The sequence below is a fragment of the Notechis scutatus genome, chromosome 1 (genome assembly GCF_049901735.1).
Source record: "Notechis scutatus isolate UNSWTSFEM ecotype Mainland chromosome 1, rNotScu1.2, whole genome shotgun sequence".
NCBI classification, from domain to species: domain Eukaryota; kingdom Metazoa; phylum Chordata; class Lepidosauria; order Squamata; family Elapidae; genus Notechis; species Notechis scutatus.
In genome coordinates this window covers 173,312,673-173,329,609 of record NC_142009.1, presented here as the reverse complement: position 1 = coordinate 173,329,609, position 16,937 = coordinate 173,312,673, and the positions used below count along the sequence as shown (strand labels likewise).

General features: G+C 38.8%; 1 protein-coding gene across 5 annotated transcripts; it reads right to left on the bottom strand.

Annotated features, from left to right (window-relative positions):
- Positions 1-4,729: 4,729 nt before the first annotated feature.
- Positions 4,730-15,670, bottom strand: CTLA4 (cytotoxic T-lymphocyte associated protein 4). Of its 5 annotated transcripts, XR_015747081.1 has the most exons (6): positions 15,427-15,670; positions 15,010-15,027; positions 14,239-14,592; positions 12,986-13,105; positions 6,530-6,636; positions 4,730-4,958 (listed from the first exon to the last, which is right to left on the bottom strand). XR_015747081.1 is itself a non-coding variant. In XM_087953290.1 (4 exons), exons 1-4 carry the CDS (start codon positions 15,464-15,466, stop codon positions 4,924-4,926), a joined length of 447 nt encoding a protein of 148 aa, XP_087809416.1. In that variant the 5' UTR covers positions 15,467-15,670; the 3' UTR covers positions 4,730-4,923. The 5 variants fall into 5 exon arrangements, 1 of the variants encoding a protein (XP_087809416.1); XR_015747080.1 differs by lacking the exon at positions 6,530-6,636; XM_087953290.1 differs by lacking the exons at positions 6,530-6,636; positions 12,986-13,105.
- Between the last annotated feature and the right edge of the window lie 1,267 nt (positions 15,671-16,937).

Sequence of the window (16,937 nt, the reverse complement as noted above, 5' to 3'; positions counted from 1 at the left end):
AACTCAAAAGGACCAAAAACTCCACATCATAGAGTGGATCCATCTTTCCCATACGCCACGATGCTCCATCACTTCCAAATCAGCTCAATTGGCTCAATTGATCATAAAAGGCAGGAGCCGTGAAAAATTACTTATGGGAATAGATGTCTCCACACTTTTTATTCCCTTTTCACTACAAATATGGGAATCTCTATTCCAAAACTCCCAGGAAATTCAGTTTGCCTTAGCCGACTGGCCTGGACTAGTTTCCTGCCACCCGCCCGCTGATCCACATTTTCAAATCATTCGGACAATACCCATCTCTTTCTCCTCTCCCATTAGCAAAGAACCTTTGGTCAATGCCTTGACTATATTTGCTGATGGCAGTAGGGAACGAGGGGCATGCGCTTGGCAAAGAAATGGGGTGTGGTACACTAAAACCACCCCTGTGCAGATATCCCCACAAAGGGCTGAGCTTGCTGCAACCATATTAGTCCTCCAGAATTTTAACGAACCCCTCAACTTGATCTTAGACAGCCTATTTGTTACCCAAATAGTCTCTACTATTCACGATGCTTATCTCTCTCCCGCTATTGGTAAAAACCTTATCTCTCTTTTTGTTACATTGCAACACCTTGTTGCACAGCGCCAGCACCCCCTCTTTGTAGCACACATTCGCAGCCACCAACCCTTCCCGGGAATCCTCCGGGAAGGCAATGATGTGGCTGATCAAGCGGCTGCAGGCATCATGACATCACACACATTGACTCCTTGGGAGAGCCATTCATACTTCCATCAAAACACCAAAGCTCTCATGAAACATTTCAACCTCACTATGGCCGAAGCTTCAGCCATTAGACAGCAATGCCCCACCTGTAGTCAACAAGCCCATTCCATTCCCTTAGGGGTAAATCCCCGCGGGTTGAAAGCCTGCGAAATATGGCAAATGGACGTTACTCAGTTTCCTCCGTTTGCCCCCTGGAAGTATCTGCATGTCACAATTGATACTTATTCAGGGTTCATAATGGTGACCCCGCAAAGAGGAGAAGCCTCCAAACATGTCATCAATCATTGCATTCGCACTTTTGCATCGTTGGGACGCCCAAATGAAATAAAAACAGATAATGGTCCTGCATACACTAGCACAGCTATGTCAGAATTTTGCACTAAGTGGCAAATTACTCACAAATTTGGGATTCCTTATAATAGTCAAGGATAAGCCCTGGTAGAGAGAACTAACTTAACGCTAAAAACAGCATTAGAACGACATTTGATCAAAGGGAAAAGAACCCCTAGCCTCCCGGCGATGCAAGACACTCTTAATCTCTGTCTTTATACTCTCAACTTCCTCAATCTTTCTGGCACCCCTGCAATGACGGCAGCGGAGCGACATTTTTCCTCCCCCCCTTCCCCTGATTCTCCCAAACCACAGGTATACTACCGCCAACTGCCAGACCCTACTTGGAAGGGCCCTGCTGGTCTCCTCACCTGGGGTCGCGGCTACGCAGCTATCCAGCTTCCAGATCGTGTCCTGTGGGTTCCTGGACGGCACGTCAGACCGTACCACCCCAAGGTAGAAAAATCACCACCCGCAGACATACCAACATGATTCGTCTCGTTGCCTTGCTGACCCTCTTCCTCCTTCTTGCTGCACATGCCTCCAAGGTCTCCATTTCATCTCGAGTGACATACTTTACGCCAGGTACTCTCCTCCTGCTGACCTGCACCGCATCTGGGGACATTTTCCCCCCCTATCTCAGATGGTCGACACTCCCTCAGCCATGGCTCCACATCTCCAGCCATGCCTCTTTCCAGATCAACACCTTTGAACGCCCTCCTCGGACTACACTCCTCATACTTCGTCCTACTGCCACTGCCTATTACTGCTCTGGTCGACGCCTCTATGATTCCATACGTAACATTTATGACTCATGGACAGTCCTCAGACCCCGTTTACCCCATCGTCATCACAGACAATTCACGAATCAGCGTGACATTCATGCTCAGCCCCACCCTTTCTACATCGGGTTAAGAGATCGCAGAATCCCACCAGAGTGTCAGATGGCTGCACCCCCTGCCTGACCAAAACCACACAAGCAGGCTTCATTCAACTAACTCTCATCTACCATACCCAACAACCGCAGAAATGCCTTCCTACCGGAAAAACTTGCCAAAACAACGGAACCATGTACCATCTATGTAAGATGAACTCAAAAACCATTTGCTACGATCCCAAGGTACGTCTCAACGTTACCTTATGGGCGGGACTTCCAAGAGCCTCTGGCAGATCTGATCCTGAGGGGGAGGGAAAACTTTATTACCTAAACCACACCACCGTGCTCAAGGATGGTACTAACCCAATTGTTTTAACCTTTGATGTTTGTGTTGCTTGTTCTAAACCAGGGGGGTATTCATGCGGGTCGGATGACTGGAAAACAACATACGCTCACAATCATAAATATTTGTGTCTTACACCCACTAATTGGGCCATAGGGAACCCCAATCAATGGGTCCCTTGTGGAGGCTCCATCGAGTGCTCAGGTTGGTCTTGTGTCTGTGATTATACCGGGGGAGGGTACTCAGGTTGCAATCACCTATCACATTTCAATGACTATCAGGGTCTACCACAGACAATAAGGTAGAAATCACCATCTCCAGACAACACCCTGCCTTGGATACTTATGGTATACGGATTGATGGCACAGGATCTGATCCAAACACTTAATTACCATAACAACCGAAATAATATATGAAGGTAAGGAAACATCGTTAGGCTGGTCGGTATATAATAATTTGAGGAAATTAGATAAAGCCTCTGATACCAGTGTTATTGCAAAAAACTTGTTCATGGATATGGCAGAAAAAATTGCAAAACAACTTGCAATAACCAATTGTTTTGTCTGTGGGGGAACCACCACAGGAGAACAATGGCTGTGGCAAGCCTTAGAAGCCTCACCATCACTGTTCAACAACATGTCTTTGATAGGAAACATAACAGCTAGAACAGTTTCCGATCCACTTATCTGGACAATTACCACCAACTTAATTGGTAGAAACTGCTTTTCCCGAAATGGGTCCACTCCAGTAGGACACCTCCTTTGCTTAGGTACATGGGATGACTCCTACCAGACTTGGACAGCACCTGACAATGCTACCACCACACCTGCCAAATTCAACACCTCCCTCCTCCCTTATCTCAATGACACAACATCTTCCCAAGATGGGTCCTATGGATATAGAACCCCCATATATATGATTAATAGGATCATTCGTTTACAAGCTGTTTTAGATTTAGCAGGCCAACGAATAGATAAGGCTCCAAACACTCTAGCGACTGCTACAGATAAATTACGCACAGCTGTCTACCAAAATCGCTTGGCTTTAGATTACATACTAGCCAAAGAAGGAGGGGTATGTGGTAGGTTCAATCTCACAAATTTTTGTCTTCAAATTGATAAAGTTGGCAAAGTAGTAGCACAATTAACAACTGAGATGCGACAATTAACCTACAATCCTAATCAAGTATGGCAAGGTATTGATCTTAAAAATATTTTTAGTTCCTGGTTTCCAAAACTACCAGGATTACAAGCTATAGTAGCTCTCATAGGTATGATTGCTGCAGGATGCGTTATTCTTCCATGTATGTTACCAATTTTTATTCGCACTATCACCAATAGTCTGTCTTTATTAGCTGAAAAGCGTGCCATTGCACAGGTTAATGCCCTCTGGGAAAAGGAACCTCTGTACAAAGTCATACCCTCAGAAGACCCTGATGCGTGCGCTCGCACAGATTTTCGCATGGGCAGTGACGAAGATCCAGAAGAAATTTCTCTCTATAAAACTAAAACAGAGGAGATGCAGTAATAAATTAGCTTCAATAGTTTCGGTACATACCAGGCCTCAAGGCCTCAAGGCCTCACGTAGGCTGAAAGCGTGTACCAGGAACATCAATCAACAACACGTCACCATGGGCTAATAACTGGACTGCAAACGCTAATTGGCTACTTTGTACCCTCTAAACTGACCTTATGCACTGTAATTGGATGCAACTATGTGTCCACTAATATTTCTGCTCATGTAACAGAATGATTGGATAGAATTCACTGCTTATGACGTATCACTATGTGTTTTTAATAAAAGAGCTTCCCGAGCTCATAATCGGGGCAGCTCATCCGAGATAGAACCGGCCTGGTGTCTTTCTTGATGCATTCGACCACCCAGTGGGCAGCCTTCCAAATGCGGAGCAAAGCCGCACACATTTAGCAGTTTAGGAGATGCAAGTGAAGAGAATTTGAGTCTAAGGCAGATGTAAGTTTATTATTCTGATTCCTGAATTTATCTCATAGTCAGATATAAATGTTATTATCAGGAAGCATCTTTGGAGTACAGGCTTCTTGGCCTTACTCTGATTTGGTTTTGTTGCTATAATTTTATTTATTTGGTTATGTTAACAACTGGTCTTGTCTTGTTTCCTCTGCCTTGGTTTGCTTCTACAAGAAATTCAAATATTATAAAAGGGTAAGACCAAAAATCAAGCATATTTGGCCAATGGAAAAGTTGAGCTCAGAAACCAATTCCGCTAATCTGGAATGGAGCATGCCACAAAATACTTTATCTACTAATTGGACTGAATATAACACAAGACCCTAAATGTAAAGCTATTACTATTTTAAATTTGTGGTAATTTTTCACAAGGAAAAATGACCTTGCTCTAGGGAAAGGTATAGATGCATTCAAATGAATTCAATGATTCAATAGATTTGTTATTTAATTTCAGCATTTACATATTAATGCATTGCTTTGGCTCTCATTCTCCAATCTTGAAATTATAATTACATTCTTAGTTATTAGGAACTTCATTCTCTTCATTGATACTTCATAGAAATCATTTCCCCCTTTTTCCATTAAAGTCCTTTTCTTTCTGATTACATTGGTATCATTTTCTCATAAGTCCCAGGAGAAAAATGTCTTTTTCTGACCTGTAAAATAAAAGAAATGTTATCTGAAACCACATGTAACAAAAGTTTTAAATGCTACTCTAGATTTTTATAAATTGGTATCTACCCTGTTTCTCCAACAATACGGCTTCCCCCAATAGGAAGTCCCAGCATGTTTTATAGGCATGAAATGAAATTAAGCCCCTCCCCCCAAATTAAGGCCTATATTAAAACATGCAAAATGGGGGGAATGATGGGGGGGCTTGCCATTAGGAAGTACTTTTGTTGCACACCCGAATATGGTGCTGCCTGCGTTGACCCCGATACGAAGTGCCCCACCAACGCCGAGGTCAACATCCAAGCTGTCACTGCCCGCCCAAAGATGCAAGGGAGGGGGAATTAAGTCACCCCCGAAAAGACGGCCTAGCCATTTTTTCGGGGCTCGAAAAAAAATAAGACCCGGCCTTATTATATGAGAAACACGGCATAATCTGAAAATAGTTGTCAGTAATGATATCTCTAATTTCACAACTGGTTATTGTAAAATGCCAATTATGGCAGAAACAGGATTGTAGTTTAAAACGAAGTGAGTAGTTTATGGACTAAATTTGATGTGAAAGTGAATTCACAAGTACTATTATTTAGATGCCTGTTATTGGAAGCAAATATATTAAAAACGTCTTGAGAAAGAAAGTGGGTGTAGAATTGCTTTGTTTCCTAGTGAGCTGTCCTTTAAAAATAACAATAAATAAAATAAAGCAATAGCAATTATGAGTATCTTTAACACCAGGATGTTGGTTTTGAACAGTATGATTTAAGCAGATCACCTGATTCAATCACATTCACTTAAAAAAAAAACAAAATGTAGTTAGTTACCATTTAAGATACCATATAATCATGGATTTGCTACTATATCTGTGTGACACCAAAATGGTGACAATTAAATGAATCCTCCTACTGAATATACATAAATTACTTGGATTAAGAATACTTGACCATTATTTAATAACATTTGAGTGATTTAAAAAAAGAGGGAAGTTGAAATCTCACTTGAATCACATCACATTTTTACGCCATCAGGTAGAATGCAGGAGACTATATTCTCTAGTATTTAACGGCAGGTGGGGGAAGATGAAGACTGATAACTAGTTAAATTTTCTAAACTGTATTCAGAAACCAATACAATTCACCAAATATATTTCTGATATGTTTCTCTGTTCCCAGCAAGGGCATATAGTTTTGCTCACCTCCCTTTCCCTTAACAGATGGTGGAGTTTTGTCACCGAAGCCTCATTATGGTGGTTAAAAACTCATACCATCTGAAGCCAGGAAGCAATTGATGGAAGTTTTCATAGCTTCAGAGAATTTCAAGTCTCTTTGTGCACATGGCACAGCACCAAAATCATAAACTGACCATGGTAGTCCCAGAATGTATAGCCAGCAGGACCTAAGACATTTCTTTGTTAATCATAATAATTTCTAACACAGAATTCATAGGAGAACTTTGCTTTACATAGATAAAAATACGCAAAGTGTGTGAAAAATTCTCCTAAGTTCACTATAGTAATAATTCTTGCTGATTTGCTTCCCCTGTGTTCTGTTATGATACTTACATCTGTCATAATGAAGATTGTGATTAAAATGCTATATCCAAGCAACCCAGAAGCTACTGGTACTAAGATCCAAAGATAGAGATGTTTATCTGGGCAAGAATCTATATCTGAAAGATTAAAAAAAAATCATTTCAAAGATTCTACAACAAATCTTAAAAAGAGGGCAGGGCTGACATCACGATGAGAGCTCCAGGAGCTGTTGAAATCCCCACAGCTGGACAGTCCATTTGGACCTGAACTGTCCTGGAGAAACCATGGAAGATGAGAGCGCATCCTGCTTATCTCAGGGACACTGCAAAGACCCTGGTTGATCCAGGAAAAGCACTCTAATCCGGCTGGAGGAAAGCGGCCATTTAAAAGCTGCTGAAAGGTTGGGAAAGTTCAGGAATGGAAGAAGATACAGAAAGAAAGTGTGTCGGTTTTGGGTGAGACTTTTTAATTTTTTTCTGGCTAAGAATGAAAGAGTACCCTAAGGGGGAAAAGGTTTTAAGAAGATAGAAGACAGAAGAGAAAATAAGCGGTGAAATTGAGCATATCTTTACTGTCAAACTTAATTAAGACTATTTTACTGTGCTTCAATAAGAGATTAACTTTTAACTGGACTGGACTTTATAATAATAACTAAAGGAAGATAAATTTTAATTCTTACTTTAAATATAGAATTTGGACTATTTTTCCCTTTTTATTTTCTCTTTTAAAAGTGAACTTTGCTAGAAACTTTTTTGTTACAATATAATAAAGTAGTGAAAGTAAAGCAATAGTGCCACCTAGAGACTACAAAAAAAGCTGAAGAGATCAAACGTGAACAAATTATTTTGGTTACAAGCTGTTTAGATTCAAGAGAAGATAGAGCTGAGCACTGAATAATAATTGTTTAAACAGGTGTTGCTCTCGCAAAACAATCTAAACAGCTGGAGATTGAAGTGGAAAGGGAAAAGACTACTGTGACCTTGTACTATATCTTGTTGATTCTTTGACTTTGGCTTTTTGGATACTACGTGGTGGCTGGATTTTCTTTGTGACCTATATTTGAAACTACAGCTTTACTATTTTCAATTGTGTTTTTTTTCCTGATTGTTGGTATTTCTCCTGGGCCTTTTTTGCTTTTCCTTTTCCCCCCCTTTGCTTTAGCCTTTTTGTTGGGATTCACCTCCCTCCCTTCATTCACCTCCCTCCCTTCATTCATAAATACTACCAGTGGATTACTTTTTCTGTTTACTTTTTTCCTTATTGTTGTTATTGTTTTTTCTCCTTTTTCTTATATTGCTTCTTTGAGGATTTTGTATTTTTAAACTCTTTGTTTTATATCTTTAAATTCTTATATATATATTTTAACGTTTTTTGTTCCTTAGGATGAAGAATTTGGTTTCTCTTTCTCTTTCTTCTTCTTCTTTTTATTTTTTCTTCCTTTATAATTGGATTAAGGTAAAAGAGACCTGAAGAAAATTTTTATTGGCGATACCTTTTGATTGGGATTACAATTAACCAGAGATGAGAAAGACAGCTGCTACAGTTTCATTGATCCCTACCTCCTCCTCTCTAAGTCCAGTGGGTCAGCGATCAATACAAGCCATGTTACAGCAGGAGAAGGAAAGGGAGAAGGACAAGGAAAAGGAGGTTTCAATGCAAGAATTAAAAATGATAATGCAAGCAATACAAGAACAAGGGAGGCATATGGAAGATAAAATGGGGAAAATGGAAGAGAAAATGGGAAAAATGGATGAGAAAATGGAGAATATACAACAGATGATGATGAAGAAAGAATGCAAAAAATATAAGAAAGAGAAGATCAGAAAGAGAAAAAAGTAGGAGAAATAGACAACAGGCTGACAGCAGTTGAGCAAGATAAGGGGAAGGTAATGATTGCCTGGGAGATGGACAGAGCTGACTTCTACCTAAGATTTCAAAATATTGAGGAAAAAAAAGAAGAAAACCTTGCAGAAATAATGATAGAAGTGTTGGCAGGAACTATGGAGATAGCAAAAGAAAAAATGATGGATGGAATTGATGAAGTATTCTGAGTGTATACTAGATATGCTATGAGAAATCCATGTGAGTTTTACTAAGAAAGCAATTAAAACAGAAATATTACAGAAAGCAAGAGACGACCCATTGAAATATAAAGGAGATTACAGTCCTAAAACAAGTACCTAGAAAAGTGAGAGATTTGAGAAGAGAATATCAATTCTTGACAAAGATCCTAATTAAGAAAGGAGTGAACTACAGATGGCTGATTCCAGAAGGCTTGATTTGATGTTCACTTGGCAAGAACAAAGACATAGATTGGATTAAATAGAGAAAGCAGAACAATTTTATGACAAATACTTTAGAGGAAAAGAAGAAGAGAGAAGAGATGAGGAAATAAGCTTTGAGAGGAGAAAAAAAAGAGAAGAAAGGACATGAGAAGAAGGAGCAATAGGTGGAAGGGTAGAAATAAAGTAAGCAAAAGAGTAAAGATCAACGAGAGCAATAAACCCTACATATAAAGTGTAAACAATGAAGAAGGAAAGAAGTTAATCTCAATAAATATAAATGGACATCAAAAGGAAAAAAACGTTTCATAAGCTAGAAAAAATAAAGTTAGACACAATCTGCTTACAAGAAGTACATTAATAAACAACATGTTCAACCTTCCCAGAATTGGGAACTTACATACTTCATTGGCACAACAAAATAAAAGAAGAGTAGTCCTATATATTAAAAATACAATAAAAGCTAAACCAATTTTTACAGATGAAGAAGGAAGAATATTGATGGTGGAAATAATAGACAATAATTTAAAGATACTTCTAATAGCAATATATGCACCAAATGATAAGCAAGAAGAGTTTTACAAAAAGTTACATAAGAAAATAATTGAATTGGAATATGACAATATATGTATTCTTGGAGATTTTAATGCTATAGTGGACACAGAGTTGGACTAAAAAACACAGAAAGTAAATTTAAAAAATAGAAAGACATTGCCTAAATCTTTTTTCAAGATGGTAGAGGAATTAAGTATTCAAAATGCTTGGAGATAAATGATTGTTAAGAATAGACCATATACATTTTATTCCAATAGACACTTATCATGGTCAAGATTTGGATGTCAACGGAATTAATCTCAAATATACAAGAAGTAAATATTGAAACAAGTACTTGGGCGGACCATAATCCAATATGGGTCAAATGGAAGGGACAAAAGAAAAGATCAAGATGGACTCTGAATAATTCCATTTTGAAGGAAAAAGAATTTACAAAAAATATAGGAAAAAGAACTGCCTTTTTCTTTAAAGAAAATAATGAGGAAACTTCATTACAAAATGTATGGGACACAATGAAGGCCTATATTAGAGGCAAGGGTGGGGTGCTAATGTTTCGGCCCAGTTCTATAGAGCCGGTAGCTGCGAAGAGCAGCTGACACCGAACTAGTTTGGTGTTTGGCCCAACCACCTGCCCGGGCTCTAGGCTGTCCTTTATTCCCTGCTTTTTTCACCTCAGCTGCTTTGCGCGGCACAGCTGAGGTTGAAAAAGCAAGAAACAAGAGGATTTTCAAAAGCTGCGCACCCAAGCGCAGCGCTTGTCAGCTTGTGCAGGTGGCACAGTTGATTTCTTGCAAACGCTGCACACATGTGTAGTTCAGAGAACCAGCAAATCACTCCACTACCTGGTCCCTCCCCTCCCCACCCACTCTCTCCTTACCTGGCATGCGAGCCATCCAACTTTCCTGGTTTGGTAAGTTGACATTTTTCCTTTTTTCCCCTGACCATCAGCTATTCTGCTCCGCCAGGAGATTTAGGTTAGCTAGAAAGCAAGAAATCCTTGGGTTTCTTGCTTCCTAGCTAATCTAAAAGCAGAGCGGAACCTTCCTTAGGACTGAAGCTTCTACTTTTCAGTGCAGAGTCAGACTCAGGTAGCCAATTGGAGATAGATAGATCTCTAAATGAATCTGTGATTCTGTGAGTAACTCAATCTGCCTGCCTGCTTTGCCTGTTTTTGGGTAAAAGTTGCTCTTTTTTATAAAAAAAAATTCAATATTTACATACATGGTGTGTTGTGAGTTAATTTTATGAGTTTGCTTGCAAGTAAATTTTATGTGACAGACTCAGGTAGCCGATTGGAGATAGATAGATCTCTAAGTGAATCTGTGATTCTGTGAGCAGCTCAATCTGCCTGCCTGCTTTGCCTGCTTTGGGGTAAAAGTTGCTCTCTTTTTTATAAAAAAAATCAATATGTATGTAAATACATGGTATGTTGTGAGTTAATTTTGTGAGTTTGCTTGCAAGAAAATTTTGTGAATTTGTTTGCAAGCAAATTTTATGAGTTTGCTTGCAAGTAAATTTTAGGAGTTTGCTTGCAAGTAAATTTTATTTACTTGCAAATAAAAGATAGCCAACTGGAGATAGATCTCTAAGTGAATCTGTGATTTTGTGAGCAGTTCAATCTGCCTGCCTGCTTTGCCTGCTTTTGGGTAAAAGTGGCTCTTTTTTATTAAAAAATTCAATACTTACATACTGGTGTGTTGTGAGTTAATTTTGTGAGTTTGCTTGCAAGCAAATTTTATGTGACAGACTCAGGTAGCCGATTGGAGATAGATAGATCTCTAAGTGAATCTGTGATTCTGTGAGCAGCTCAATCTGCCTGCCTGCTTTGCATGCTTTTTGGGTAAAAGTTGCTATTTTTTAATTTAAAAAATCAATATTTACATAAATATTTATAATATTTACATACAAGTCATGCCCACCCAGTCACATGACCACCAAGCCATGCCCAGTCAGCAAGCCACACCCACCCAGTCACATGACCACCAAGACACACCCACAAATTAGGCCATACCTACAGAACCGGTTGTAAAGAAATTTGAATCCTACCCCTGATTAGACATCTGATGATAACTTACACAAGAAGAAGGAGCATTAAAAAAAGACAACAGATCTTAGAAGAGGACTACAAGAAACTGGAGAAAGAACTACAAAGATACAAAGATATCCACAAAAAAAGAATCTTAAAAGTCAAATGGAAATAATTAAGCATAAAATGGGGCTGATGGAAAAAGATTTGGCACAAAAAATTAGGAGAGCTAAAACAGAAGTTTTTCGAAAACACAAATAAACCAGATAGATGGTTAACATACAAACTGAAAAAGGAGAGAGAATCGAAAAGGACAGCACAATTAATAGATGAACATGAAATGATTTGTTATGGGAATGAAGAAAGAAAAGGAATAGTTCAGAAGTATTATGAGAAATTATATGATCAAGAGAATATTGAAGAAGGAAAAGTAAAACGATATTTGAAAAAAGCAGAATTACCCAAAATACCTGGGAAAATTAAAATAATATTAGAAGGGAAAATAACAATGATGGAACTGACAGAGGCAATAAATAGGCAAAATACTGGGAAAGTACATGGCCCAGATGGACTACCAGCAGAACTTTATAAGACATTGCAGGAATCTCTCAGCATTACAATACTTGAGGTAATGAATGAGGTATTGATAAAAACTAAAGTACCTCACTCATGGACAGAGGCATATATTACTCTCATACCAAAAGAGGATACTAATTTACTGATTTAGATAAAAAACTATAGACCTATATCCTTGCTTAATGTAGATTACAAAATATTTGCCCCAATAATGGCAGAAAAAAGATATTTGAATTATTTTATACATACAAAATATTTTGAGGATTTAAATGATGTTGATATATGATATATATAAATGATATATGGCAGGGAAAGAAGACAAGAATTAAACTAAAACTATTACAGGACACTAGAATGAGAGGAGGTTTTGGATTACCCAATTGGGAATTATATTATCAGGCAGTAATATTGATTGATGTGGATGAAAGAATGGATTGTTTTGAGAAATACTAGACTGTTAATATTGGAAGGTCATGATCTGTAATTGGGGTGGCATGCATTTTTATGGTACAAGGAAAGTAAAGCACATGGATACTTTCGGAGACATTACATTAGAGACGCTTTATTATCAACATGGGAGAAAATAAGGGAACATTATTTGACAATACCAGTCTGGTTATCAACAATAGAGGCATTTGCATATCCAAATGTTTTTAACATGGAACATATTGTTAGATATAGTGAAATTTTAAATGAAAAGAGTGAACTCAAAACAAAGCAAGAACTAGATGAACAAGGGATAAATATGAATTTGTACTCATATATGCAAATACATTCTAGATATGAAAAAGATAGTAAGATAGATGAGTTTTATAAAGAATTGACTGAATTAGATAAAAGGTACTAAAGAGAGGATGATTAAAAAAAATTTGGTTATTTATTAGGAGTGAAATTAGAAGAACAAGTTAAAGAAATGATGATTGCTGGGGGGGGGGGGGAATTTTGGATATGAGATAGATTTGGATAAATGGCAGAAATTAAGGACTAAAAACTATAAATTAACAATGTCAACAGCTTATAAAGAGAATTTGTATAGGTGTCACTTACCCCCAGCAAGAATAACAAAGATGTTCAAGGACAAATCGGCGAAATGTTGGAAATGTCATCAGATACCTGGAACATATTACCATATGTGGTGGACATGTGCAGAAGCTAAAAGATATTGGACTAAAATACACACATGGTTGGAAAAATGATAAAACAGCATATAGATTTAAAACCAGAGATATTTTTATTAGGGATTTTACCTGAAGGTTATAGGAAAGAAATAACATATTTGATTATTAATGTATTAACTGCAGCTAGAATTGTGCTCAAATGAGAAAATTCCGATGGAGGAGGAGGTGATCAAGAAAATAATGGAATGTGCAGAAATGAGCAGACTTACATTAGCAATTAGAGAGCAAGAAGAAAAGGAGTATTATAAGATTTGGGATTTATTTTATCAATGGCTGGACAGAAGAGTAAGAAATTGAAGTATATTGTAATAGTAATGATATATTATAGTAGATTATTTTTGAATAAGTTATACTATTAATATAATTTAGTAAGAATTGAGATTTGCTTTTAAAGATAGCCTGGAATTGAAATTAAAACTTTAATGATAGTATAATAATGATATAATATGATATAGAATGTTGATTAAAATATAATATGATATTATATGTAAAGTTAAGAGGAAAGGATTATAGATATTGTGCACATGATATATGTACCAAACTGACACATTGAAAGGTTTTATTTGTTGTTTTGTTTGTCATAAAAATAAAAAACTTTTTTAAAAAAATAAATCTTAAAAAGACTTAGCAATATTGCATTAAACCAGAACAAAACAAATTATATTTTAACACAGTGAGATTTTTTTTACAATGTCTTTGTCTAGGTTCATCTTGAAACCTTCGAAAGATTATGGAGATTTTAAACTTAGAATTTATTCCTAAGTGTGCATTGCTAGGCTTCATGGAGTGGGAATGGGTCAAAACTATTATTTGCACATCTCCATGTCAATAAATAAAGTGATGCAGCAACAACACTGAGATCTGTGACATCCTATAATAAGCATCAAAATAGCTTTATGGTACTTTGATGCTTCTGTGCAGGTAAAGAACTATCCAGTCAACCTGAAAGACTTCTTGGGCAACCCAAGTTTGGTTTGGGAAAAGCTGCCCAGTTCTAGGGAGAGGATCACACCCCAGAAAGAAAAAGAGAAACCCTTCTTTTCCTTGCATGAAGACCTGGCATGAAGCTCCTAAAAGTAATTGGCATGATTTACAAATACTCATAATTAGCTGAATACTCACCAATGACAAAGAGCTGAGTCCCCTTTCCTTTGACTGGATAGTAGGGTGGAGGGGATATCCGTTCAATCTGGCAAATGTACAAACCAGCATCACTTGACTGTAAACCCCAAAGTGTTACATTTACCCAGTCATGACCAGGATAAACTTGGCATCTCTGGTTTTCCTTCTTGTTGCCTAATAAGATCCCAGTGTGAGTAAAGGCTGAGGCGCAGATCTCAATGGACCGATTGTCTTCTTCTTTAAATAAAGTTACTTTTAGATCTTCAGCATTACCCATGTTCTTGATTTCACACTCAAAATAGGCAGCTTCTGGTCTCTTTACCACCATGAATGCTGGTTGGGTTACTTCCATGACTAATACAAAAACAGACACAGAGTTCTGCAAATACAAATCATCTTTGTAGGAAAAAGAATCCTAGCCACAAAAAGGAGTGATACTGATTTTTCAGTCATTGATATCTTTTAATCCATGTGTTTAGATGTACTTTCAACATGGATCTTTAAAACCAATTTATTTTTGTTTAGGATACCTTATTTACTATTACTTTTCTATAAGTTGTTTAATTAAATGTTGTTATAAAAAGAGAACTAATTTCCCAAAACTATGCAGAAATTCTTTGCAAGAAACTACATATACAACAATACATATACTACATATAGCAATCCCCACCACAACAATAGTCCAGTTGCTGTGAATTATTAATGTCTCTTCTTGACCATCTTTCAATCCTGGAAAAATCTGTCAAGATTTGACCACTGTGATCTACCCACCTTTTGTGAAGCCAGAAGCTATGCTGTAAACCAGGGATCCCCAACCTTTTCGACGCCGCGGCCCGGTTCCGACATCAGCTGGGCGCCGCGGCCCGGTACCGGCGTCAACTGGGCGCCGCCATCTTTTATGACGAAAGGCGCTTCCGGTGACGTCACCGAAGCGCTGTTCGTCATAAAAGATGGCGGCGCCAGCGCTTCTGGTGAGCTTTTTCGGTAGAAATGGCTTTCTACCCGAAAAGCTCACCGAGCGCTAGCGCCGCCATCTTTTATGACGAAACAGCGCTTCCGGTGAGCTTTCTACCCGGAAAGCTCACCAGAAGCGCTTTTTACCAAAAAGATGGCGGCGCCCAGCAACCAGCGGCCCGGTAAGGCTTGTTCCGCGGCCCGGTACCGTTCCGCGGACCGGCGGTTGGGGACCCCTGCTGTAAACCATAAGTGTGAGCAGAAGTGAAATCATCTCTCAATAAGATGTTCAATCCAAGTCAAAGCAAACTGGAACAATTCAAGTCTTTATCTAGAATGCCAGGTTACTAAGAAGATACTTTCTCAGAATACAAGATTTCGTTTTAACAAAAATTGGAGAATTCACACTGCTTATGTATGAAGAAAAGAGAAATAGATGCAAACACAAGAAAAGAAAGAAAAATACCTGAAAAGTTAATAAAAGTTTTGTTATGGCTTTTTGAAAAGGAAGTTGTGGGTTGGCTCAAGGCATGCACAACTAACCTCAAATAGCAATGAACAAAGCAAGAATTCATTAAAGAGCAAAATCAATTAATTTGAAACAAGTCGATGACCCGAAGGCATTGAAAGTGTGTGATTATCCAATAATTCTAGGGTTAATTCATTTTCTTCAATTCCCTCTGTAGTTTTCATTCAAGAAAACATAATATATTTTATGTATCAGTTATTACAATCAAATAATGCCTGTGATACACATCACTTCAATTCAGTCATAGCTTCAGTCCTTATCACTATCCTTTCCTGAGTCATGGATTCTGGTAACATGAAGCTTGCTCCAGTGAGCCCTATAGACCAAGAGTACATTTTTATTTACATTCTAAACCAGGGGTTCTCAACCACCGGGCCGTGGACCGGTCCCGGTCCGTGGAGCACTCTGTACCGGGCCGCAAAAAATAATAATAATAATGGCGGCTTTCTTCGTCTTCGGTGAATGCTGCTGGGATCAGGGATCAAAGACACAAATGAGAGAAGGGGAGGGAGGAAGCAACCAAAGCCTGTCCTGCTCTCTGGCTCAGCGGTTTCGGTTTCCTCGTTCCTCTCTCAGTCGCTCTCTCGCTGCTCCACCAGCCCAGGAAGAAACTGCTTCAAAGAAGCCGGGGGTGGTGGCTTTTCTGTCGCCGCAGCTCCTCCAGCGCTCATTCACCCCCACCTCGCCCGCCCAGCGTTCAATCCAGTGCTCCGTTCTGCCTGCCTGCCTGCCTGCCTTCGTGAGAAACAACCAGAAACGAAGGCAGGCAGGCAGGCAGGCAGAACGGAGCACTGGGCTGAACAGCCAGCTGGCAGGCGGGTGGGGTGGGGGTGAACGGGTGCTTCGGAGGAGCTGCGGCAACAGGAAAAGCCACCACCCCCGGCTTCTTTGAAGCAGTTTCTTCCTGGGCTGGATGTTAGAGGTCCATCGTAGCTCTGAATGATCCCTAAACAAGGACTACAGGAGCTTGCTAGGGAAAACACACTGACTAAATGCTCCTCATTCAATTCCTGTTTTCACCAAACAGAGATAAGAGAAACATCTGCATGAAATTTTGTAGCTACATAGCTGGGCAAGACCTAGAACTAGAGAGACTGCAGTCAGGTGTCTTTAATGCTAGTTGTAGGGTAAACATAAAGTTTTGGGAATGGAAAATAGAATCCCCCCCCCCATCCTTGAAAAAGTGTTTCTGCTTGAAACTGGTCCCTGGTACAAA